Genomic DNA, 26,288 nt, shown 5'->3' on the forward strand with positions numbered 1-26,288 from the left:
TTGCCCTCTTGGGTCCTGCGACGCAAAATGACGGGAATATCGAGTCCTTCTATAGCCCAGATCGTGTCACCTGATTCCACCCTCCTTACTTGTCTGCGTTGCGATAAGTCATCCATAGGACCGCGCAGAACGAACCCAAGCGATTGTTGTGTTTCAAAAGCCTGCTTCACCCCACGAGAGCTTGCCATTACTTCAGCAAGCCCTATCATCAGCCGCAATTCTCGGCCCACTTGTTCGTCAGATGGATTTATGTCGGAAGGCATGCCCTCTGCGTTGCCGCCAGGGGAGCAACACACTCTTGAATGAAGGAAAGACATGCCGTGAGTTCGGAACCTTCTTATCATTGTACTCTGGTCGACGTCCAAAGATGGCATCTTGCGGTGTGGTTTAGTAACCCTGTCCAGAAGACATCCTCGGACGCGCAAACACGGGATCGCAGAGAACTTCATAGTGTGCAGCTTTTCAAGCGTTGGATGGTGATGATCAATATTTTGGTTCCGGCACCGTAGAACAGGATCATGCCGAGAACTGAGCTGAGTCTGATGATCGTCATGTGCTGTGTGGGTAGCTTGTGGCTGGATTCCGGCAGTTGATGAACTTGACATCGACATCGGACTGGAGGCGGATACCGCGAACTTTTTTGACTGCGCCCCCGTGAAATTTGGCCATTCAGTATCAGTAAACTGACGTATGTTCCAATCCGGCACCCAGCTAGGCATAACATCGAGATCCAGAGGCTGATGAGGAGGTACATGCTTCAACACGTCTAGCCGTCCCGTCGTGAATATCAAATGAGTTGCGATATTCCCATAGGTTTCTCTGGTACTCAAGGCATAGTCTATTGGAAGAGCCTCACGAAAGGATAAGGGGAAAAAACTATAGAGAGCGAAGACTTTGTCTCTCGGGTCTGTAGCCATACAACGACGGGCGCGATGCAACAAGTCTAGGCAATCGTGCTCATCTCGTTGAGTCGCTGGAAGCCAGTGTAGAACGCCTGGAGGATCGTGTTTACGCCTGTCGCATAGACGCATGAGCTCCCGAACAGTGTGCGCATCCCAATGGATAGTCTCATAATCTGTATAGAGAGTGACTAGCTTCGCCAGGGATATCTCCTGTAACACCCAGACCCTGTTGAAGTATGGGTGCTGCAGGAATTCCTTGATCAGTGACTCGTCGATCTGGGGATCATCAGCGATGATGCCTTGGGATCTTTTGTCTAGGTAACCCAAGAATCTCGAATTCGCTTCAGTGGGACGAAACCCTAGGTATATCAATACCTGAGAAGCATTTGAGTAGACAGCGTTCATTAATCGGACCTGGTGGTTTCTTTCGGTCGTGCTTTTCTGATCGATACATCTGATAGGTGATGTGAGCAGCCAGCCCCCATACAATATGAAGCCTGCACGGCGAGCTTACATAGCATCAATCCAAAGTACGCGGGGCAAGTTTGGTCTTCTAACGCATCGAAGGGCCGCTTCGCAGTTCTTCGTGATGGCGAGTCTTCTTCCATGACAGACTATAAACTGAGAGAGGGAGGCATCGCCGTCTGTTGTCGCCCAAGTATATGAAACTGCCTCGTAAACGGGTGCGGCTGCTAGGCTGACATGGACAAGGTCGCAGACGATATCATCCTGCTTTTGACCGGGGCGTACATGAACTAGCCGGATGCGTTGCTCATCTTCGCAGTCGAGCGGCCTGTACTCGAAGGGTAATACTGGAATAGCTAGCGAGGCCGATTCTGGGACGAGGTCGCCGCAAGACATGCAACAGCGGAACGCATCGAAGACCTGAACGTCAGTGTGTCGACACGTGCTTGACGTTTCGTCCATCGCATAAGTCGATCGTCTCTCTCATACGAGAATCTTCTGCGAAGACAGGTAGTCGATGTGAGTGCGCCGGTGTCCTAGGAGCCATTTATAAGAGGTCGAGTTTCAGCCGCTACCATAAGCCCAACAAATGTGAACTTGTCGAAGTAGGTCAGCCCTCACTCGCTTGCGCGAAGGCTGACGTGCACCGCCCGGCGCGTCATCTCTATCCTAGCTGCCGTCCACGCTTGAGTACACAGCAAGAATACGCCTAAACGGTGCAGAAGACGAACCGAGTATGGCTTTAGCATGAACCTAGCTTTTTGATTGCAATACAGGGTTGTGCATTGGGGACGTTGCCGTGTGTGTGCCAACGTGTCTCGACACATCGTCGCACGGGCCCGCGATCAACGGAACGCTCTCCGCAACTCTGAGCCAACCCCACGGTCTTGCACAGCCGCGTAGTAAGACCATCCTGTATTGTGCACATAGTCCTATCGGCTACTGCCTAGCATCATTACCTTTCGAAGATGCAATGAGCACTGCAGCTGGGTCTCGATTCGGCCCAGAAGATGCGCCGCTCACCAGAAGCTCATTACAGCTTCACGATACCGTCGATACACGATGACACGACACTCGATTGCCGCGTATACCATCCAGATACCCTGACCAAGCCGAAAGACTCGGCCGATATCGCGCAATGGAGGAGAAAAGGCATCGTCATGGCACACCCATACGCGCCAATGGGTGGTAGCTACGACGATCGGGTAGTTGGCATCGTAGTGGAAGAGTTCTTACATGCTGGGTGGATGGTGGGCACGTTCAACTTCAGGTACTGTCACAACAGTTCTTCGCCGTAGCAGTTTGTAGCTAATAAGTACTAGAGGTGCTCACGGGTCCAAGGGACGCACTAGCTGGTCTGGAAGACCCGAACTAGACGACTATACATCCTTCGCCGCATTCTTCATACACTACATATCCTGCCTCCGACCACGCATTACCTCCGATCTTACCTTCGCGCCCGATCAATCTCCGATACTATCGAACCAAAGCGAGTCGGTATCGGTGCAAGATGATGCATCCCCCATAGTCATATTAGGAGGCTACTCCTATGGCTCCCTCATCCTCAGACACCTACCGCCTGTACCAACTATACTACAACCGTTCTCCGCTCCAGTAGCAGGTACTGCAGCCGATGAGATAGTTCTGCGCGCTCGCAAGCTAGCAGACCAGAGCAATCTGGAATGGATCAACCTAGCTCGGGATGAAACCAGAGCTAGGAGGAAGAGCAGAGCAGGGAACGAACCGAGACCCCAGATTACAATGGGTGGAGAGGAGACGAGCCCAGAGAAGCGCAGGAGTAGTAGAGACGTCCGAAGGAGTCTGGAAGGCGGTACACGTCTCGAGATCCGAACGAGGTTAAGAAGCCTCAGTCACAGGCGACGACACGAAAACCACGAACCGATACCGCAGCCGGAGAAGAAAAGCGCGACGACTACTACAATGCCAGACGTGCGCTATCTTCTCATCTCGCCGCTGACACCACCAACCTCTACACTTGCCGCACCGGCCCTTATACACAAGTTTTGGAGCAGGTCTAAAGACGACTGCCAGGAAGTGATTGGAAAGCATATAACCCTGGCCATCTATGGCGATCAGGATATCTTCGCTTCGTCAAAGAAAATCCGGGACTGGTCAGAACAACTCAAAGCCGAGCCGAATTCACGCTTTACCAATGTCGAGGTCGCCGGTGCAGGGCACTTTTGGCACGAGAACGGTGTGGAAGCAAGACTAAGATCTGCGCTGAAAGAATGGGAAGCTACGATACGATAACAGAATACAATATTCTCAGGCTATAGCTTGTCTTCTTCTCATCCTCTGGTAACACTTTGTCCATGTCCTCTGCACACACCCATCATCAGCACTTACTCGCCCGGGCCTGGTTGTAGCATGTATGGCGCTCTCTCATGGGATTGATATCACGCTGGAACACTCCAGCCAAATTGGTCGGTGGGCGATATTGCTATTGGGCAGCCCCCGAGCCTAGTTGTTCTTAAGAGGCGGATAACAATGACGTAGCGTCATGAGGTTACACCCCTAAGTTTTTGATTTGCTCAACCACCACCATCAACTCGAATGCCTCTTCAATACAAACGCACGGTGCTAAAGACGTCGTCAATGATCCGCTGCGACGAGTTCGCAACAGTTGTACAATTTCCCTGGAAGGAACAGTTCCGATGCTACCTCTATCGTTCAATATCAACCATCCACAAATTTGACCCTTTTTTAGAACTTCCAATCAACGAATCGTCCAACGGGTATTCATTTGAGTGATTCGCGTTAGGCTTGGATGAAACGTCCTGATAGTCGCATTACAGGGCTCATACTGCGCGGAGTCAATGGCTGCTTAAGGCAACTGATAAATGCTCGAAAAAGAAAAACAGAGTAACAACACGAACGCATGAAGTCGAAGTGATCGACTGCTAGCATTCCGGATCAGCGGCAACGGCCAGGTTATTTTGACACAATGCTGGTCGGTTGTGGTATCTTCTCTTGGTGAGCCCTGCATCGTCATTATCAGCGCACGTACATATCAAACGCTACGATATCGTGCCGTGCCTGACTGGCGCTCGTGTTCTCGGCGTGAAAAGCTTGTTCCGGTTTGACGGCGCCACAGTAGCATTGTAGCTCGGAGATTTACCTCTCCACTTCCTCTTCCATGCTTACGGGCGATTCACCCGGTGGGTGAAGAAGCCCAGACTCTTTCCTCACCAAAACAACGCCACTGAGATGTGGATGATGGTAAACAAATGATAACCAGTAAGAGACTTGAATGATACGCAGACTCATCAAATAGGTCTCCAAAGGCCCTTGGAGGCGTCAGAAAATAGTATCGTGGATACCTAGGTAACGGTGAGATGTTTTGACGTCAGCCCCATCTTACCAGAAGACCAGAGCTTGTACCTTTCTAAAAATAAGTCAACTAACGCATCGAAAAGGAGAAGCGCAACACCAGTGCGCTCGCGAGTTCATTGAGAACCCAGGTTTACCGTACCTCGGTGCCCTGTATGGGGAACATACGGACGATCAGTGCGAAAGAGGTAGGCAACTCCACACCGCTAGGTCCAGGATACACCTCGCATTACAACGTGAAAATAGATGCTTTCTGTAGCTCTCGTACTCGTACTCCGTAATCACGAGCAACGTGCATTTCGGTGGTACTCGGCAGCTACGGTTTTGCGTATATAATTTCGGTATTCCACTCAGCTAGACAGACATCATCAACAACATCCATCACTTCCTCGCCACTACTACTACTACTCCTACTACCGATATTCCCATCTACCAACCACGACTTTCAACACCATCACCACCAAGATGCAGTTCACCACCGCCCTCCTCGCTCTCGTAGCCAGCACCGCCTCCGCCGCCGTCCTCCCCCGCGACAACCAAGGAGAGTGGAACGTCGAGATTACCGTCGGACCCGACGTTGGCCAAATCTACCTCCACGCCGAGTTCTCAAACGACCAGTACGCCGAGCTGAGGAACACCTGCGTCGAGGCTCAGGACCCTTACCTCCACGGCTGCGACCAGTTGACATTCGACTTCACCTACGACGGAAAGCGTACGTTTACATCTCCATATGCCAGTCTGATAGCTTCGAACTAACTTTTTTTGCCTTGTAGTCGTTACCCTTCAGGAGACTCTGCCCAGCGGTGTTGTCGTCTACGGAGAGGCTGCTATCGAGGTTACCACCGACATTGGTGGCGGCCGTAAGCGGGACGACATCGTCATCCCTGTTTCCCGCGCCGTCGTCTAAGCTGGATAGGTTTGGTGACGATGTCCTTTTGGCATACTTTCGCTCTGCAGAGAGTAGTGTATATATTTTGATCGTAATGCTATTTATTGAGTCAACGGTGGTTGAGATCAGCATATCATGAACTTTATCACTATCTGAACTATGACCCATCACAGTACATGCCAAGCTCTAACCCTCACTTCTTTCAAACAGTAACAGTGTACTCCACCGCATTCCCCGGTTCCCGGGGATAAAACTCAATCATGAACGTCGCAGCCTGACCCGCCGCCCTAACAGCATCCAAAGCCGCTGCCTTGATAACAACACCTTGCGCAGTCCAGTCCCAATGGTTACCGTACGTCGCCCGACCCTGCTGTAGCACAGGTAGGTACTGCGTCCAGTCATCCACCAGATACGTTCCATCGGCTTTGGTAGCTTTGACAGCCGCAGGCCTGTTCTGGCCAGACCATGTAATCGGGATGAGCAAGTCCTGACCGGCTGCTGGTAAGGACCCGGATTTGCTGGATAGGACTGGTGTGGTGTACTGGAGGATGTTAATTTGCAGAGCGGCGCCGCGGTTGAAAGTCAATGTTAGGTTTGCTAGACTGCCGGTGGGCGAGGTAGGCGTGATGATCGATTTGAGGTATGCAGCTGTGAAGGTGATCTTCTCGCCTGAGACGGTGTAGTCTTTGCATTTGGCTAGTTGTCTGCTTCCTTTGCTAATCTTACTGAGTGTGTTTCCGTTGAACATGAAGCCTAACGTGGCGTCTCCTACGGTTTCGTTCTTGCGGTGGTAGATGTACGCAGAGCTAGACTGCGTAGCAGAGCCGTCTGTAGTACTTTCCGGAAGCGCATTCGGTATGCCTTTTACTGCGTTGCGGTAGATATCTAGGGCAACTTCGTCACGCCAAACATGCGTTGCGCGATCAAGGAAGTCGGCTCCGTTGTCCCAGAGGATAGTCGAAGTATTGTATTTGGCTGCTGTGCGGAGGAAGAAATCGAAGTATCGCCAGCGCGCTGCAGTCTCAGTGGCGACGGGCGATACAGCCCACTCACCGATGACCAGAGGGATATCGGTAAAGTTTCCACGAACGGCGGCGAGGTCGGCTTCGAGAGCAGCTTTGTCGGCGTCGGAGCCCCACGTGGTTTTGCCCCAGGCCTGAAAAACGTAGTCGTCTACAGTATGGTTAGTCATGATACCTCGTATGGTAAGATGGTTGCTGCTTACAAGGTGAGTAGTAGTGATACTGAATGCCCCAAGGATTCTTGAACTTCGGATCAGGCTTCTTAAACCACTGCGACGTCTTCGCTCCATCTTCACCAGCGCCAACGAGCGTAACAACGCGCTTCGGGTTGTGACCCCCAGCATCATTGATAGCCTTGAGGAAGATATCGTTCAGCCTGTTGACCTCAGCGCCATGCTCAGCCGTAGTCCCCGGGATCTCATTAATCGTCTCGAAAGCAACCTTCTCGCTCTTGCAAGCGAGCTTCTTGCCAATCTGCTCCCATAACTTCCCAAGCCTCTCTTCTACAGCTGTAACATTCGTGTTCGCAACTGTCAAATCGGCCCAAGTCCAAGAGTCGTGGTGGACGTTGACAATGGCGTACAATCCGCGGTCTGTGACCATGTCTACGACGTCTGATACACGCTGTAGCCATACGGCATCGACGGTCCAGTCGGGCGATTGAGAGGTGAAGTGGTACGCCCAGGTAATAGGAATTCGAATGCTCTTGAACCCAGCTCTTTTCGCATCGTCGAATGTGCTTCCTACAACAGGTGGGTTGTTCCAGCTGCCTTCAGTCTCCACGGCATCGAGCGTATTGCCAACATTCCACCCCGGATTCAGCTTTGCGAAGAAAGTGCCGGCTGAGATCGACGCGAACTTTGAACTCGAAGGGCACTTTACGCCAGTGCCGTTCGTCGCTGCCTTGTGTTAGCCAATATTCCGCTGTCGAGACCATGGGGAAACGTACATTGAGCGACAGCAAAAGCGCTGTTTAGCAGCACTGCTGCGCTTGCGTAAGAGATTCTCATTGTGATACTTGAGAGCTCTGACCGACTGTTTCTCAGAGAGGCCAGGAATAAGTGCAAGATATACACTCTGTCCCATCTCTTTGGCGCAATTAACTCACCTCACATTTTCTTCCATATAGCCTGACCCACACTCCCCTCGCCACCTCTCTACAAGCCTCGCATGTTAATGAGGTTGTTACCCCAAGTTGTCGCCGCTTGCGGTTAGCGCGACAACCAAGCTTCCACTTTCATTTGCTTATATTGAAAAGCCGCCTTCTTACCCGGTTTTCCAGTGCGGAAGCAAAAGCATAGAAGGCGCCTGGAAGGAGATAGCGAGGTCGATTGAGAGAATTTCATTGGTCGTTGCTGTGTTTGGTAGAAACATCGCGTCCTAGCGATATTGTAAGCCCCAGTCTGGGTTCATGTGAGGTCCGCGCGGGCCTGACTCCAAATTAGCCTGGGAAGCGACATTTCTCCACCAAGGATTTTGGCACTCCTGTGATCACGGTTTGGTCTCCTGCCCTCAGGGTAAGTAGCTCACATGCGAACGCCGAAGACACTTATCTTCAAAAGTAGTAATACAGTTATTCCGTATCCAAACCGGCGTGAAAGCTGCTGACCGGGTGCAAAGTGCTCAAGTCACCATACGTGTGATCAGTGCATACACGCGCGACATTTCCGATACTCAAAAGGCAGACAAGACCCCCAGTAAAAGATCCAAGACAACGATGTATCAAAAGGTGGAGGCCTCCGAGTACCATCAACGTACAGTATGCCATTGGGGGAAACAAGAGAGAGAACTAGCAAAACAATTGAAGAAGAGATTGATTCCTGGAAGACGTCCCGACCGCCCTAAGAACGCCGAAAAAGAAGAGAAAGACCAGATACCAAGAAGGTCATTAACCCACTGTGTCGCATGAGACACGAAACGTTTTCAAGGAAAAACGCCGCATATGATCCTGTCCAAGGTCTTATCAGACATGTCGTCTGCGGAAGGACGGCCTCTCAACTCGCGTTGGCGTTTATACTCCTTCGCGGCAAAATGGCGTTCGTGCATCTTGCGATAATAGATTCTCCGGTCTTCTGACGAATCACGATGCGGCTTGCATAGCTCTCTTGGCACGTGGTATAGACGCTCGCGCTCGGAACCCTACTCGGGGCGGGGCCTCTTGGCACCGTGCGGGTTCTGCCAGCTGCCATCGTTGCCGCCTTGGTTGCCTTGGAAGAACCCTGGGTTGAATGCTGGGTTGCCGCCGAAGCCACCTCCTGTAGTCTCAGTGTTAGCGATCATCCAAGCGAAGGACCAAGAAGTATGGGGGTTAAGTCACTAGTCGGAGGATGAAAGTTTCTCGACGTACCCATTCCTCCCATCATGCCCATGTTGCCACCACCCATACCCATCATGTTGGCTCCCATGCCCATCATGTTACCGCCCATAGGCATGTTCATGCCACCCATGGGGTTCCCGCCCATAGGGTTCATGCCCATGTTGCCACCACGACCACGATTGCCCATGCCGCCGCGCATATTACCGCCCATCATACCACCGCGGTTGAAGCCGCCTCCGAAGTTGTTCATACCGCCCATAGGGTTGCCGAAGTTGCCCATTGGTGCTTGAGCCCCGTAGCCTCCCATGTTGCCGCCCATGTTACCACCAGCAGGAGAGAAGTTACGGTTATTTTGGTAGCCCATGCCTCCTCTGTTAAAGTTGCCACGGTTGTTGTTGTATCCGCCTCTGTTGTTATATCCACCTTGGTTGCCGTAGTTGCCGGAAGTAGCGCGATCGTTCCTACCCTTGTCGCGCGCGGGGACATCCTTTGGTAGTGTCTTAAACGGATTGACGTGTGGAGGACTGAAGATGGCGGTCGGCTTCTTCGTGTGGGCTTGGTCTCGGAAGAGGTTCTCGATCTGGTGCTTCAAAGCAGTGGCTGCTTGGGGTGAGTTCAAAAGAGCGAAGACTTGACTACGAGAGTGATTAGCCTGGTGTACCTCAAAGCCATAGAGTGACTAACCCTTTGCTCTTGCCGTTGACCTTGTGCTCATTGAAGGTTACCTCGACAAGTTCGTCTTCGCAACCACTCTGATTAGCCCATCCGCGGATGTCTTCTTCGCTGATCCACCAGTTTACGTCGTTGATCATAAGCGCTGCGGTCGCGCCGGGATCAGTCGGGCGATCATCGTCCTCACCCTGCTTGCGCTTTGTACCCTGTTGCTGAGGTGCTTGTTTGTGAACGTCGAGGCCAGCCGCACCCCCTGTGGATGCTATCTGTTGGGTGCTCTGGTCATGATGGCCATCCCCGTTTGTTGCGTCCTCTGTGGACTCTTTGATCGCTTGATCGCCGTTTTCCGCCTTCGTGGTATCCGGTGCGTTGTTTGATGTCGCAGCGTTCGCATCTGTGTTGGGAGTGTTGGCGTCGGTTACGGTGGTGTCTTGCTGCGCGGTCGAGTCTTGGTAGGAGTCATCGCCGTAGATGTCGATATCGAAGTTGTCGTCGTCAGCCATGTCTGCTGTGGTATGTCAAGTCAACTGCAGTAAGCGATGAGGTTTGTTCCGGTATTCTTTCTTTAATTCGCTTTTAGGTACTTGATGTGCTAGTATCAATAGCCAAAGTACATGCAATTCTGTGATTGGCATACAAATCAGCATGATGAGATAGAGGGGTGATAAAAGAAAGTATGCGTTGGCCGTCCGTTGCAATGCGAAAGCGAGAGAAGAGACAAACAGCGTAGAGTGTAAGGCCATACGTACAGTGCCGCTGTCGGCGCGTGGTGACAAGGTCCAGAAAGACAGCTCAGTGCAAGACGGGGTAGTCCGATCGCCCCTGGCAGATGCGGAGATGTAAAAGGTACAGGATGTGGTGTGAGAGATGTGTGAAGCCTCAGCCTGCCTCCTGCGCTTGCTATTGCTAGCTTCCAGTACAGTATGCGCGAAGCGAAGTTGCTGTATACAATGTCCCTTCGAATTGATGCGGCGCTGAATCGTGCGCTACCAGGAATAAGAAGAAATGGAGAGCAACGAGGACGAGCTCGAGTCAAATGCCAAACACGTTCCCCTTCAACCCTTGACTCTGCGCGTGAGTCGACGTAAGCAAGCGGGTCGCGGTCGCGTGTCTCGTGGGCGGCTCTGTTGCGTAGTGAGTGACTGCGTTGAGTGACAAACCTGGGGAAGTGGGTAGAGTCGACTTGTCGGCGCGAGCACGAGTGATGGTGAGCGACAGACGACGACGCGGATGCGATAGCTCGAAGTTAGCGTCGCCGCTTAGCGTGCTTGGCGCAACACCTACCCCTGTCGGGTTTCTCCGCAAGGCCAGATTGCGTCCGTCTGGTAATTTGGCAGCTGCTACCCTGAGTTCGCGACTACTCCGACAACCCGCGATACATTCAACTCGACAATTCACTCACGACAGCTCCATCCACCCCACAAATCAACAGTCACGTATCAGTCGCCATGGAGAACGTCAAGGAATTCGCTGAGTAAGCCCGACGGCAATCGCACGATGAGAGAGCAATGGCTAACCTCCGCGCAGTATGCCCGCTGAGTTCCTCCGGGAGGGTACTCTGTTCATGAACCGCTGCACCAGTACGACCGCTTCTCCAAGCCGATGACGACGCATCTAACACAACCGCAGAGCCCGACAAGAAGGAGTTCATCAGGATATCGCAAGCAGTAGGAATCGGTTTCCTGATCATGGGTTAGTGACAGGTCGCATATACGCCCCATATCCATCAGACTGACCATCTTGCAGGAGTCATCGGCTACGTCGTCAAGCTGGTCCACATCCCCGTAAACAACATCCTCGTCGGCGGCTCATAGACGCTACTACGCCACAACACATCGATTCTCTTCCCTTTGCATCTTCGACCACGACACCGGTCCGTTCATCATATCATCTTGTATTAGGGGCATTGGGAGTGGAAAGACCGGCCTTTACCTTGTGGGCTCCATAGAGGACATATGGCATACTCAAAATGGCTGTATAGTACGGAGGTTTGGTCAGCGGGAGTTTGATTATATCCAAATTTAGGCATGCGCAACATTCACGTTGATGGAGCTTGCGGACCATATGACGTGATGTAAACTGAATCGTGCGCCAGAGTCGACTGATCCAGAACCGAAAGTCTCCGCGTATATACAATAACCTCCTAAACTCCTTCCTAGATCCCTATATACAATGCCTACGTTCGCCCGTTCATCGGAAGTCTGGTAGGGTCAGCTGATGCAGGAGCTTTCACTCCTCATTCATCATGTCTTCGTACCACATAGGATGCCTTCTCGTCCTGCCTTCGGTATTGTAGAGCCGCTCGTCATGATGCAACATGTGATTGACCCGCCTTCCAATCTTCGGCTCCGCCTCATCTTCTTCAAGGCCGTCATTCCATGTGTGGACCGTGCAAGTTCCCTGTGAGGTTCCCCAGCCATTCCATGAAGTCGCTAGCGACGGTCAGCAAAAGAACCGAGAAAATACAGAATATATAGATGCTTACCAGCAATCATGGGCGCATTTGGATGCCAGCTTGCATCCCGAACACAGGTCTGCCATCTGCCTTCATTCCTACCCCAGTGATCGTACATGCCAGAGAGAAGATCTGTTTCACGTGGCCTTGAGTTTCTGGTCGCTTTGAGAACATCGACTTTTCCAGCAAGTGTCGCATCCAGGTTCCAGATGTAGACCGATCCATCGTAGCTGCCGGAGTAGACATATCGCGAGTCTGTGCTACCGGGTGGTGAGAAGTGGCATCGGATAAGCGTCTTCAAGACCTTGTGCCCTCGGAAGGTGACAAGCGAGCAGTCGTGTGGATGTGGGCGGTAGTCATCGAAGTCGTACGCGTTGGATCGGTACTCAAAGCGGTTGGTGTATGCGTTGGGATCAATGCGATCGGCCTTCTCTTTTGACATCATTTTCCTCAGATCCCAAAGCTTAGCGGTTTGGTCCTTGCCGTTGCTAAGTACGTATCGCCCATCACCCTTGCTGTCGACATACGTTAGTCCCTCGGTGTGGCCGAGGAAAACACCAGCTTCTCGGCCATCGCCCATGCTTCTTCGGTCCCAGACCTTGAGTGTAGTATCGTCTGAACCAGAGTAGAGAATATGAGGCGAATTAGTGTCACCAAAGCAGACCGCATTCACGTCGTCCTGATGACCGGGGATGCGCAGTACAGACTGACGACGCTCTATGTCATACACATAGACAGAGCTGTCTCCTGTTCCTGCTACAATCTCACGTCCATCGCCAGAAAACCTTATCGACCAAATCTGGAACGGTCAGTTGCGAAGTCGAATAGGATGTGTGACTATCTTACACCAAAGTATCCGCGGAATCCACGCGGGGCCGGTCGACCCAGATCTGAAAAGTCGAGGTAATGGGGCTCAGAATCGTCACTGGGGTCCGTGTGTGCTAGCGCGACGATACTTCGAATCGAGCTGTATGCCAGGAAACGGTTGTCTGGACTTAATGAAGCATCTGTGATAGTCCATTGGCCGCCATCATATCTCACTGTCTACGACAGGTCAGTTTTGCAGGGCTTCAAATCCAAGGATGTTACTTGCCTTGTAATACTTCCAGTCATATGGATTTGACGTGTCGTACATGCGCACTTTGAAGTCCTGAGCGCATGAGAAGAAGAAATTACCATCGTCAGAGAATTGTCCCGAATAACATCGCGCATTGTAGTGTATGATGGTGTCCGCCACAGACTCGGGTATCATGTCTTGCCTCAACAGCTTCGTGGAATTCTTCTGGCGACCATCACCACCGATGCCTAGCTCACGTCGCATGATGTTGTATGCTAGCCTCTTTTTCCTCTGGAGAGTATCCTCTGGTCGTGGGTTCGTTCCGAAATTACCTCCTTGCATCAGTTCCTGGCCTTCTTCACTGGGCACCTTTTCAAACAAGTCTCTGCCTCGTGGCCCTCGCCTTCTGCCAGAAGACCTTGTACCAATAGGATCATAGCCGGTACCTGCATTGCTGTCCTCTTCATCTTCCTGCTCGTCATCGTCAAACCTGTGTCGCCGAAGCCCGGATCGAGGAATTAAATCGGTGGCAAATATCCGCCCTAATCCGGCATGCCCAAGCAACTGCATTATCTGCTCACGTGTAATCATGACTGGCTGCCGAGGATCGTCTGGATCTTCGTCCCCGTCCTCGTCTTCTTCTTCGTCCTCGTCATCATCATCCTCGTCCTCGTCCTCTTCTTCGTCGTCATCTTCGTCGTTATCGTCGGTGTATTCGAATGCGATCTCCACTCCGCTGAGGTTACTCAATCGTTCGGCAGCATCTTGTGACAATGTCAGTAAATAGTTCATGAGCCATACAAGGCAGATCAATATACCATGAAAGCTCAAATCGCCTTCACCGTCCTCATTGTCGTCGGTCCCCTCTTCTGCGGGCACAAAGTCCATGTCGTCATCATCGTCTTCAGTATCGCGCCAGAACGGGTCGTTTGGATCGTAAACAATGGTTCTTGCGGTGTCCTCCTCGGTAGGTGGGCTAGTCGGGGCGTGTGAAGAACTCATACTTGCGAGAAGCTGTCCAGCAGATGTCGCAAGTTGTACCGAGGTGATTATGATGGTGATGCTCGTAACGGGCGGGAGCTTTGTTAGTAGTGACGGTAACCATAAGGGTTTTAGGGCTCGCGCGCAATAGTAGAACTAGCGTTTAATAAGTAAGACAGGACAGAAGCCTTTTTAGGGCGAATTGCTAATAATATGCTTTTAGGTATAAAATTTAAACTTAATTAGCATTATTTATAGCGCAGAAATAGTATATAAAATAAAAGTAAGTATATAAAATAGTAGAGGCTAGAAATGTAAGAATATAAAAATGTATATACCTTAAAATAGTTAGAAATAGTTAGTAGTTAAAATAACTTCTATATTATATAACGTATTATTAAGATAATAGGCTATATAAATATAAACTATTAATATAAGCTTAACGTATAATATATTACTAAATAGTTATTATTAAAAAAAGCTATCTTATTCTTATATATTTGTAATACCTAAAAGAATAATAATATACTTTTTAATATAAATAGCTTAGACTTTAAAGTATACGCATAATCTAAGTATTATAATATTAAGCATTTCTATCTAGTTATAGTTCTACACTACACTATAGCTTACAGTTCTAGCTTTAGAGCTACCTAGATTCTTTCTAATTTAGTTACTAATTCTACCTACCTAGGCGCTGCTACACTAGTTCTGCCTATAGACTACCTAATTCCGCTACACCTAAGATAGAAAAAAAGCCTGCTAAATATAGTATTATATTCTACTTCTCTTACGCTCTAGCTCTCTTTGTCTATTAATTATTAATAATCTTAATCTCTATAGAAAATAATAACGTTCTTAATTACGTAGCTTTTGCTAGTTTAGGTAAAGATATATAAGGCCTAGCTATTTATTCTATATTCTTATAGCTAACATTAAAAAAAAAATATAAATAGCTTATACCTATAGAGAGCGTGTATTAAAACTAGTCTACTGCTTAGTTAGCCTATATAGAAGAAAAATAATAATAAAGAATAAATATTAAATCTAAAGACTTAGCGCTAATACGCTAATTATAAGGTTATATTACTTTTCTACCTACTATAAATAGTTAGTATTTGCTTATTATTAGAAGAACGCGTTATACTTAGAATATATAGGCTACTAGAGCAAAGCTAAGTAATAAATAGCCTCTTTTTAGTATAATACTAGGCTAGATAAATCTAATAACTTTTTTATTTCTCTTATTAGCCTAATTAAAATTCTACCTAGATGTGTAATATATAGCTAATTAACTAAAGTGCTAGTAGTATTAGAATCTAGAACTATAATATAGAGATAATAGTTTTAGTAGAGAATAGAAGATAGTTATAGGTATAGACGTTAAGAATAGGTTACTGCGTTTAGTAGATTGTACAAAAAGACTATACTAATATATTATTAGTTATTATACCTATAATATTAGAGATATATAAACTAATATAGAAAAAGCTATTATGTAGCTAAGCTACACTATTATATCTCTTATCTTAAATCTACTCTTTTTATTACCTAATTCTAACTCTACTTTACTATTTCTAGACTAGCGCTTTACTACTAGCTTTCTATTTATACCTAGAATTAGTAAAGTTATATAAAGATTAGCTGTAGCTAAACTACTATACTTTAGAGAAATAGACTAGTATTTAGTATATTTCTATAGCTCTTCTACTTAGAGAGTACTTAATTATCTATAGAGTAATAATATAAACGTAATTAGATAGAATAAGCAGACTTAAACAACTAGAATTACTAAGAGAATTAGAGTTAAATACTAAGCGCTAGGTAGAAGCTATAGAAAAGAACTTAAGAATAGTTAGGCTTCTAATAATATATAAACTTCTAGTTTATATATAATATCTAGAAATGTTAAAAAGCTATAGCTAAAACTATAGCTAAAACTATAGCAAAAATAATAGCAAAAAACTATCTAATATTATAAAGTAAAAAAATTAAAATTTTATTTTAGTAGATTTAAGAGTATAGATATTAGAGAGATTAAGATAAGAAAGAGAATATATATAGTTATATAGGCTAAGAAAGAGGCTTAGAATTCTAGAAAGAGAATTAGAGTTCTTAGAAGAGTGTTATAGAACCTAATTAGAACTAACTCTTACTATAGACTTATCTAGATAATTACTATCTAGGCTAAATAGTAAGTAGAGAAACTTAATTAGTAAGAAGTAAGAATCTAGACTATAAAGAGTAAGAATAGAATATTCTTTCTATAGAATCTAATAGTTCTAGCTATCTATTTAGGTGTTAATATCTAAAGCTATTATCTACTAGTAACTTTTATAGTTAAGACTAATATATTATTAGTATTTTTAGTCTTACGTATATAGTAATTTTAACTTATATACTACTAAATTTTACTATTTACTATAAGATAAACGTAGACTTAGCTACTAAAAAGTTACGCTTACTCTTATCTATAGCATAGACTTAGCTATTTTAGCTTTTAGCTTCTAAGTAAACTAAACGCGTTCTCTATCTATAATTAGTGTTTAACGCGTTATTTTACTAAGTCTACGCTTACTAAGAGGCTACCTTTATAATATATTAAATCTAGATTTTAATTTTTTTTAAGGTTAGCTACTATAAGATTCTATTATTATCTACTCTACTTTTTACCTAGAGTACTATAATTACGTTACTTATATACGCTTAACCTAGTAAGCGCGCTACTATAATAAGTATATTTTACTAGTATTCTAATATTATTATTTACTAAAACTCTAAAAAGACTAGAATTAAAGTTATTTATATATAGCTTATAAAAGTAATCTAGTGTTTAAAAGGCTTATAATATAGTATTTAAAAAAGTATAATCTCTATATAAGCTACGTTTACTTATATTATTAAGTTCTATACTACTTGTTTCTAGCTATTTATTAGTGTTATATTTATAATAAGTTAGGTTTTAGGTACTTTAAGCCTTTATAGCTATAGCTATAATAAGTAAATCTCTCTAGGTTTACTTAGTAATATAACTAGAATAGTTTCTAGTAGATTAGTAGATGCGTAAAGTTATTACTTAGATAATATATTTATACTAGATAAATAACTAATAGTAGAGAATAGCTTATATATAGCAGACTCTAAGCTTTAACTAGAGTGTTCTTACTCTAGATATAAGTAATAGGTATATATTAAGAATATAGAATCTAGTAGAGTATATATACTACGTTATAGCTCTAAATTAGACTTAGAGAGTATTATAGATATTAGAGATAAAGAATATAAGATAAAAAGTTACCTAGTAAGCTACGTATAGATAGAGTAAAATAGTTAATCTACTTCTTTCTTTCTAGCGCACCTAGTCTTAGCGTCTCTTACTAGATATCTAAACTACTATATATATTTTTACTTTCTACTATTCTACTTTTTAAGTAGTAATAAAGTATTTTATAATATAAAAGCTATATCTTAAGTATTTCTTTTAGTACTTTCTATATTGCGCCTTACCTATATACTATATAACTACTCTAAATATATAAAGCTTATAGTAGTAAAGCGTAGATATATAAATACTAAAGTAATATAATTCTAATTTCTATAGAAGACGCTAAGAAATGCTCTTATAGTAATAAGGTATAAAAAGAGTATTATTATAGAGTAAACTTACTTAGCCTTTATAACTCTATAAGTATAGCTATTAAATCTATATAACCTAGAAAGTAAAGATATATACTTAGCTCTAATAACTCTTTTTAAATAAAATAGATGTCTTATAAAATAAAGACTAGCTTTCTATTCTCTATACTTAGAACTACTTATATATAATTATAGTTAATACTTAGTAGACTAATAATACTACGCTTTCTTTCTATAGTAAGAAGTAGAAGTTATAGAATAAGATTAACTAGCTTAAGCTCTATAGATTAAAGAATACTTATATTTAGATATTCTTCTTTAATAAAGGTAATAATAGCAAAAAGCTTCTACTTAGAATATAGCTTATAGATATATATACTATCTAGATACGTAATCTACTTACTACGTATATAGATAAAGTTATTAATAAAGAACTAAATACGCTGCTTTACCTTACTATAATAATATTAGTTTATTTATTTATACCTTAATAATAGAAAGCTAACATAGAGGTTTTAATATACCTAGATAGAAATAAGAACTACTTACTATACTAAAGAGTATCTTTTTCTAGCTTAGTAAGATTACGTATCTTATAATTCTTTATATATACTTTAATAAGTATCTCTATAAATAGATACGTTATATATAAGTTATAAAAGTAGATAATATTAAGAAGATTATTATTACGTAATTTAATAAGTTTAGTTATAATACATTTAAATATAAGTAGTTTCTTATAGTTATAATTTTTTATTATACTAAGTAATAGTAGAGCATCTTTATCTAGGTTATAGCTAGTGTATTATATAGCTTTAAGGTATATAAATATCTTTAGACACTTTACCTAGATAATATAGAAAGTCTCTATTAACTTAGAGTTAGTTACCTTAAAAGACTTTAATAGTAAGAGCTATATTATAATAAAACGCTACTTATATTATATAAGAGTTATAAAAGTATTTTTATAATTAGTCTTTATAATAAACTTTTTAAAGTTACTATATATAAGAATTTATATATTAGCCTAGTATTAAATAATATATATAAGTAAATATAAACTTACGCATACTTAAACTCTCTAAGAAATATTAATATATTCTAGATACTACTATACTTAATAACCTAGTTATAGAAATAGAAGCTAGTGTAGACGTTTAGTAGAGAAGTAGACCTCTAGTAGAGAGTTATTATTTTTTATATTACCTACTTATTACGCTTACGTATAGATAGACTAGCTATCTAAATTAAAGCTTACTAATTATTACTCTAAGCTACCTCTAAGAGAAAATCTATATTCTATCTAGTAAGTAAAAGGTTTAGTAACGTTGTAATAGACCTAATAGACGTATTAGATCTAGCGCTTCTAAATTCTATAGTAAGCGCAGCTCTTTAGAAAAAAGATAGTTATATAGTAAGTACTTTTTCTTTACTTTTAGTAGTAGTTATCTTACTACTTTAGTTAAATCTTATATTCTTTTTCTCTATTACTATATCTATAGTAGTGTTTATTAAATTCTAGTATACCTTTCTTCTCTTTATAAAAACTCTATATAAAGCTTCTTTATCTCTTTACTTTATTATAGGTAAAACTAAGATAAAGTTAGAGTAGATAAAGAGAGTAAAGTAGTAGATAATTATATTAACACTAGAAATTAGTTATAAGAGGCGCGTAGTAACTACCTTCTTAATTACTAATAAGTACTTTAGTTTAATATACTTATTCTTTAGCTATATTTTTAGAAGTATAGAAAAGAGAATTAAAGCTTAACTATATTCTTATATATTATAAAAGCTAATATAAAATTTAGGTAAAGAGATCTATAGCTAACCTAGTAGAGCTTAAATATTCTATAGTAGTTTATTAAATAAAGACTAGAAGTACTTAATAATAATACTATAAAAAAGTAAGGTTTATATATTTATACTTAGACTCTTAAACTCTAAATAGATAGCATTTCTAGGCGTAGATCTTAGAAAGTTAAGAGTAGAAGTAATTTAGTAGATAGCACTCTTATTATCTATAAGTCTAATATTCTTAAATAACTTCTTTCTAGTATTATTACTAAAACTCTTTATAGCTTTATAAATACGTAAGATACTATAAAAGTAGTATTTATTTAATAGAAGGTTATAGTTAAGATTACTTTTCTTATTAGTTAGTATATAGTAATAGTAATAGCTAAAAGTTCTAGTTAGCTTCTTGTAGCTAGTATTCTTATTCTACTATAGTATATCTCTAGTATACGTAATAATTAGAGCGTAGACAAAGACATTCTTAGTTAGTAAACTATTTTCTATATCTATTTATAAAGTAATCTTAGTACTAGAGTTAAGATTATATATATAAAGTAATAAATCTATAATATTATTCTATTTTAAGGTATATAGGCTAAGTGTAAAAGGTACTATATTAGTCTTATAGCTTTACTTAATCTTATTAAGAAAGCTTATAATAAGATATACGCTTTTAATTAAGTAATATATATTCTTATATAAGCTAAACGCGTTAATAAAACAAAGTATTAGTAGTAAAATAATCTTATACTTACTCTTATTAAACTTTTTAATAAAATACTTATAGCTCTTAGTACTTAACTCTAACTTAGCTTAATATAGAAAGAGAAGAGATAATAGATAGATATACTTATTAATCTTAGCTAAATTAATAACTTAGTAGATAATATATATCTTATTCTAGTAGATATATAATAATAAGTTACCTAATACTAGTAACTTAAAGCTATAACTATAATTTATATATATAGAATACTTATTTAGATAGAGTATTAATATAAAGTAGAGTAATAAAACATAGTTAGTAACTCTATATAGTAATCTTATTATAAGTGTATTTTCTAAACACTTTATACTTACTATATATAACTATAGAAATTAAAAAAACTCTTTCTCTAACGTTTACTATAAATATAGATAGTAATAACATACTTATAGAGAGTAATAGTAATAGAAGCGTCTTTAGTAGACTTAGAAGTAGACTTAGAAGTAGTAATAAGTAAGCTATAGAGCTATAGAGCTAGAGAATTATTAAAATATTTTTAAAAGTTAACGTAGAAGCTTTCTAAGAGAAAGCTCTTAGCAGAAAGAGTAGAAGTTAGAGTAGATATTAGAGCGTAGTATAATATAGCTCTTCTCTTAGCTATAGAACTAGACAAGTAGATCTTAGCTATAAGAATAGATAGGCAGAATTATAAGCAGCGTAGGTAAACTTTAGATCTAGAGTAATATTAAATTATAGTACTATACTACTATAAAATATAAAAAGATATTTGCGCATGTAAACTATAGTATAGAGAATAGTAGCTTAGAGAGAATTATAAAAAGCTTTATATATAGAGAATACTTCTCTTTTTCTTTTTTTTTTATTCTATAACTTTCTATCTTAAAGAACTTCTTATATCTCTAAGAACTTCTTACATCTCTAAGAACTCTATATACTAAGATACTACTCTAACTAAACTTAATACTAACACTAACATTAATATTACCTTAAAGATATCTCTTTCTATAATAAATAATGTTATAATTAGTACTTCTAATAACCTCTCTAAGAAGCGTCTTATTATTAAGTATATAATAGCTTTTACTATACTAATTATAGTAGTAAGTAACTATAAGAATAGTTTAAGTACTATTCTAGGTAAGACTTTTCTTTTTATTAAGAGCGTAATAACGTTTACTATTTAAAATATATAAAGAAACCTAGGTACTAGGTTTAATCTAGAAGTATAGAGTATACTAGAGATACTTAACACTATCTCTAAAGTATTAGTTATTCTTTTTATACTAAGTAGGCTATTTATAAAGTAGAGGCTAGATCTTTTACACGCTAAATAGAGATTTACAGATATATAGTATATATAGCTTTAGTAGATAGAGGTTAAGTTATTTAGAGTACTACTAGTAGCTCTAATAATAAAAGAATGTAACTTTATTAAAACTGCGTTATATAGCGTATATAATAGATAGAAGATAGAGATTCTTTATTATCTTTATTAGGTATATAATTATTAGACTAAGGTGCAGGTAGTACGTCTTAAAGAAGACTATATTAGGTAGGTATAGTATACTATTATAAATAATCTAAGTATTATTATAAAGTTTAAACTATAGCTATAAGAGCTTAGAAGTTATTAGTATAGATAGAGAATAGGCAGGTAGGCAGGTAAAAGTAAATATAGATAGTAAGTAGTAGTTACATAATATAGCTAATATAGCTAGCTTATAAGTAATTATATATAGAATATAAGTTACTAGTAATTATATAGATATTATATAAGTATCTTAAGTTATCTTAGAGGCTTTATGCTAGTAATAGACTTACTTAGTTTCTTTTTAGTATTACGCAATTATATAAGGCTAGTGCTAGTACTAGTTAATAGTCTAAATAGCTATTAGTAATATATAATAAATATAAAGTAGTTAGCCTATTATAATTACGTACGTAGTAACTATTATATTAGTAGTAATAGTAATAGTAGTAGTAGTGTAGGTGTAAGCGTTATAAGTTATAAATCTAGGCTTACATTAGAGATTTTTAAGTTTACTATTAGGTCTAATATAGTAACGCGTTATTGCGTAATTACGTAATTACGTAATTATATAATTATTTAATTTCTAAAAAAGTACGCTGTAGACTCTATCTTTTAGGCCTAGAGAGAATATAGAATACTTAATTATAATAATATTATCTTCTATAAGTATAATACTACTATCTTCTTCTATATAGAAAACCTCTTTCTAGTAGTTTTCTAGCTCTAGAGCTTTATTACTAATAACTAATTATTATAGCTTAGCCTCTAGTTTAGTAAAAATATAGATCTAAGTTACTTATATAATAATTTTACTATATATTCTACGCTCTTATTCTAGAGTAGTTTTATCTAATCTAATAAAGTAAACACGCGCTAGATATTTAGTATTACTATTATTACTACTCTACTAGATATAGTTAGAGAGAAAGATAGTATTACTACTCTTAAGATATATATATTAGCTACTTATAGTATAGATAGACTCTAGCTAATAAAAAAAATGCTATAGCTTAGTTAGGTTGTTAATAAAATAGCCTATACTAATAAATATATAGCTAAAGTTATGTATTACTAAAGACTATAATATATAGTAGAATAGCTTCTTTATATTAAATAATAATATCTCTTCTATATATATAGCTTGTAAGAGAAGTTAGAACTAGTTTAGTTTAAGCTTCTAGAATTACATAGAGACTAAGAGTAGCTACTAGTTTAATATAGCCTTTAAAGTTTTAACACGCTTTAGTAAAGATTATAATTTCTCTAGAACTAAATTAAGTAATAGTAGTATACTATAGAGCTCTTTATATATACTATATAAAACGTTATTATAATTATAGAAGGTAGTAAAAGTAGTTTTAAATAGTAATATATTAAAATCTTCTTATTAGTAAAAGATAGTTATACTTAGATCTTATATTACCTCTTATTACTATAGAAGTATAGAGGTAGCTATTAACGCAGTTGCTACTATAGTAGTATTACTACTATTATCTTTCTTACTAATACCTAGAAATAGCTTATTATCTATCTTAATTACTACTTATACTATTCTAATTATACGCGCTAAGTCTAGTATTTTATTTATCTTAGTAATAGAACTAGTTAGAGAGTAGAGCTATAGTAGATCTGCTATTATATAATAAAACAAAGAATTAATATTAAATCTAGTAGTAGAGGTAGGCTTAGTAAGGTCTAATTTCTTAATTTTACTAGGTTAATTACTTAATATTACCTCTGTAATTACCTAATTAATAAGATTTATAGTATTCTAAAGTTCTATAGGCCTAGCTAAACTAGTATTATTCTTAAAATCTTTATCTTGTTATACTACCTAATTATTAATTCTACTTATATCTTGTAGTAGATTATTAGATAGCTAGTATATAGAAGAGGCCTACTAGGTAAGGCTTATAGAGCTTAAAACTCTAAGTTACTTATTAGTCTACTTCTAAGTAGCTTAGAATAGCTATAAAGCGCTAGCTCTATTATTAGATTTAGCTAGAACTATATATTTCTTAAGAAATAGTATAGCTAGGTAGCATTTCTAAAATTTATAAATTAGTTTAATATTCTAAAAGTAGTAAAAAAAATAACTAAAAACTATCTATAGTCTAAAATAAAGACACTAGAGCTATAAGTAGATTTAAAAAAGCTAGAAAGTAGAAGAGTAATATATAGAAGGTATAGAATTAGAATAAGATATAAAGTCTAAGAAATAGATTAAGGTTTATAAGAAATAGATTAAGGTTTATAAAGAATATATTTATAGATATAGATTAGAACTTACTTTCTAAAAGTTAGACTTTTAAAATATCTAGACAGAATCTAGAAATTCTTAATCTATTAAAAGTATAGATTAGAATAGCTAAGAGTATAGTAATAATACTAATTCTATAGAATCTTACGTTCTTAGAGTTAGTAATAGTTATTAATATCTAAGAATATCTAAGAATATAAAAGATCTACTTCTAAAATATTTAGTTAGCTATTATAATTATATAATAAAACTAGTTAGTATATAGTAGTATATAGATAGTTATATAAAGTAGATCTAGTAGAGGTTTATTATTGTAAATATACTAAAAAAGTAGAAAGTAAAGCGTTTAGAGTAGCTAGAATAGGTAGTATTATAGTTAGTAAACTAAATTTAAGGCTACTAAACGCAAGGTATTATAAAGTATTAGTAACTACTAGATAGCTAGTTTATATATTAGTAAGGTAACTCTAAATAGAGTATATAGTTAGTAAACTAAATTTAAAGTAGCTAGACGTAATAGATTATAAGTATTAGAGGCGTTAATTAAGTTATTTAGTACGTTAGTAAATTAGTTCTAGACCTATTTATATAGCGTATAGTATATATATTACTTAAGAAAAGAGAAATATTAAGCTATTATAGCTATTATAATTATATAGTATTACGTAAAGTTAAATAGTCTAGACGTAGCTCTAGAAGATAATAGAAGTATTTATTAGAATAGTGTATCTATAATAAATACAAACTAGATATACTATTATATAGAGCTAGCGCTAAAAGCTTATATTTAGTAGAAATAATAAGCTAATTGTAAGCGCTTCTATAGAAGTAAACTACTATAATAAAAAGCTATCTAGTAGAATAAAGATATAGTAAGTAGTTAGTAGTATATTATAGAATATAGTATAGTAGTTAGAGTAGTAGTATTAGAGATGTAGTTTATATATATAAACTAAGTATAAAACTAAAAATTCTAAGTCTAAAGTAAAGCTGCTAAGCCTATATATAGTACGTACTTAGGTACCTCTAAGTTCTCTATAATCTAACCTCTATCTATTTTAACTTATCTCTACTTTACCTCTACTACTCTTACCTACTTTATTATTTCTATATTTCTCTTCTACACTTTTAGCTACTAATTAATTATTATTAGTACTACTAGTATTTAAATAATTTACTATTTATTTATCTACTTACTTCTTTCTTACTTACGTCTTTTTTATTTACTATATATTAGCTTTACTCTTAGAACTCTTATATATTATCTAACTCTTTATAGACGCTAGAATAAAAAAAGTAAAAGAAGTCTAAGAAGTTAAAAGTATAAAAAACGTCTTCTAGTATATCTTAGTAGCTCTTTGTCTAAACCTCTTAGTTATAACTTCTAACTTAGCAGCCTATACTATCTACTACTAGCTAGAGAAAAAGAAAGAACACGCCTATCTCTAATACCTCTCTTTTTATCTTAAAATAAAAGTTCTATATAAGAAAAAGAGATAGAACTTTAATAATAAGGTTTACTCTTAGTAATCTAGAATAAGAAGGCTCTATAAGCTTTAATATCTACCTAGATCTTCTAAGTACTAAAATACTAATTATATATTAGAATATATATATATCTAGTCTATTAGATAATAATAACCTTAACTATAATAACTCTTTTAGACTAAGAAAGAAAAAGTAGTCTTATAAGCGCTAAAATACAGAAACTAAGAAGTACGCTACTAACGCCTATATTACCTTAATAAGATTTACATATTAGCTTATCTATCTTAGAACTATAAGCGCTAAAGTCTATAAGAAGTCTATTATATATTATTTTAATAGGCTTAACATAATAAGTAAGAACTATAAGATACTATTATATACTTAGGTTTAATTAGTAGATCTATATTTAACTTAGAAATATAAAACTTATAAGTAAATAAAGGTAAGTTCTTTTTTCTACTTTTTAGATTATTAACTAATTATCTTTAGGCATATATTCTAAAGCGCAAGAAGTAAGACCTATTACTATTAACTTTAACTACTATACTACAGCTAAATAAGTATTTCTCTAAATACTATAATATTATAAACTTTAAGTCTATCTTCTACTTTACTTATACTATAAATATTTCTTTATTATCTAAGAAGGCTTACTAGTACTATAAGAGTAAGAATATATCTACCTTATTTTATATCTCTTACTAACCTAATATTAGTAATCTTTATTAACCTTACTAC

At 38.9% G+C, this 26,288-nt stretch overlaps 6 protein-coding genes across 6 annotated transcripts; 3 read left to right on the top strand and 3 right to left on the bottom strand.

Annotated features, from left to right (window-relative positions):
• Positions 1–2,527: 2,527 nt before the first annotated feature.
• On the top strand, positions 2,528–3,638 carry J4E84_003039 (uncharacterized protein; the record flags this gene model as incomplete). The annotated part of the gene is made up of 2 exons (XM_049385657.1): positions 2,528–2,637; positions 2,690–3,638. The coding sequence occupies 2 exons, from the start codon at positions 2,528–2,530 to the stop codon at positions 3,636–3,638; spliced, it is 1,059 nt and encodes a 352-aa protein (XP_049246534.1).
• Positions 3,639–5,183: 1,545 nt separating this feature from the next.
• J4E84_003040 (uncharacterized protein) lies at positions 5,184–5,625 on the top strand (the record flags this gene model as incomplete). The annotated part of the gene is made up of 2 exons (XM_049385658.1): positions 5,184–5,430; positions 5,492–5,625. The coding sequence occupies 2 exons, from the start codon at positions 5,184–5,186 to the stop codon at positions 5,623–5,625; spliced, it is 381 nt and encodes a 126-aa protein (XP_049246535.1).
• A 184-nt stretch (positions 5,626–5,809) lies between these two features.
• Positions 5,810–7,639, bottom strand: J4E84_003041 (uncharacterized protein; the record flags this gene model as incomplete). Its single annotated transcript, XM_049385659.1, has 3 exons — positions 5,810–6,780; positions 6,833–7,528; positions 7,579–7,639. 3 exons carry the CDS (start codon positions 7,637–7,639, stop codon positions 5,810–5,812), a joined length of 1,728 nt encoding a protein of 575 aa, XP_049246536.1.
• Positions 7,640–8,768: 1,129 nt separating this feature from the next.
• On the bottom strand, positions 8,769–10,121 carry J4E84_003042 (uncharacterized protein; the record flags this gene model as incomplete). The annotated part of the gene is made up of 3 exons (XM_049385660.1): positions 8,769–8,884; positions 8,977–9,581; positions 9,631–10,121. The coding sequence occupies 3 exons, from the start codon at positions 10,119–10,121 to the stop codon at positions 8,769–8,771; spliced, it is 1,212 nt and encodes a 403-aa protein (XP_049246537.1).
• A 945-nt stretch (positions 10,122–11,066) lies between these two features.
• On the top strand, positions 11,067–11,432 carry J4E84_003043 (uncharacterized protein; the record flags this gene model as incomplete). The annotated part of the gene is made up of 4 exons (XM_049385661.1): positions 11,067–11,092; positions 11,146–11,198; positions 11,248–11,310; positions 11,365–11,432. The coding sequence occupies 4 exons, from the start codon at positions 11,067–11,069 to the stop codon at positions 11,430–11,432; spliced, it is 210 nt and encodes a 69-aa protein (XP_049246538.1).
• Positions 11,433–11,847: 415 nt separating this feature from the next.
• On the bottom strand, positions 11,848–14,132 carry J4E84_003044 (uncharacterized protein; the record flags this gene model as incomplete). The annotated part of the gene is made up of 5 exons (XM_049385662.1): positions 11,848–12,050; positions 12,104–12,872; positions 12,920–13,117; positions 13,167–13,894; positions 13,949–14,132. The coding sequence occupies 5 exons, from the start codon at positions 14,130–14,132 to the stop codon at positions 11,848–11,850; spliced, it is 2,082 nt and encodes a 693-aa protein (XP_049246539.1).
• Between the last annotated feature and the right edge of the window lie 12,156 nt (positions 14,133–26,288).

This window comes from Alternaria hordeiaustralica (genome assembly GCF_023758085.1).
Source record: "Alternaria hordeiaustralica strain BMP 2776 chromosome Unknown scaffold_4, whole genome shotgun sequence".
In the NCBI taxonomy this organism is placed as follows: Eukaryota; Fungi; Ascomycota; class Dothideomycetes; order Pleosporales; family Pleosporaceae; genus Alternaria; species Alternaria hordeiaustralica.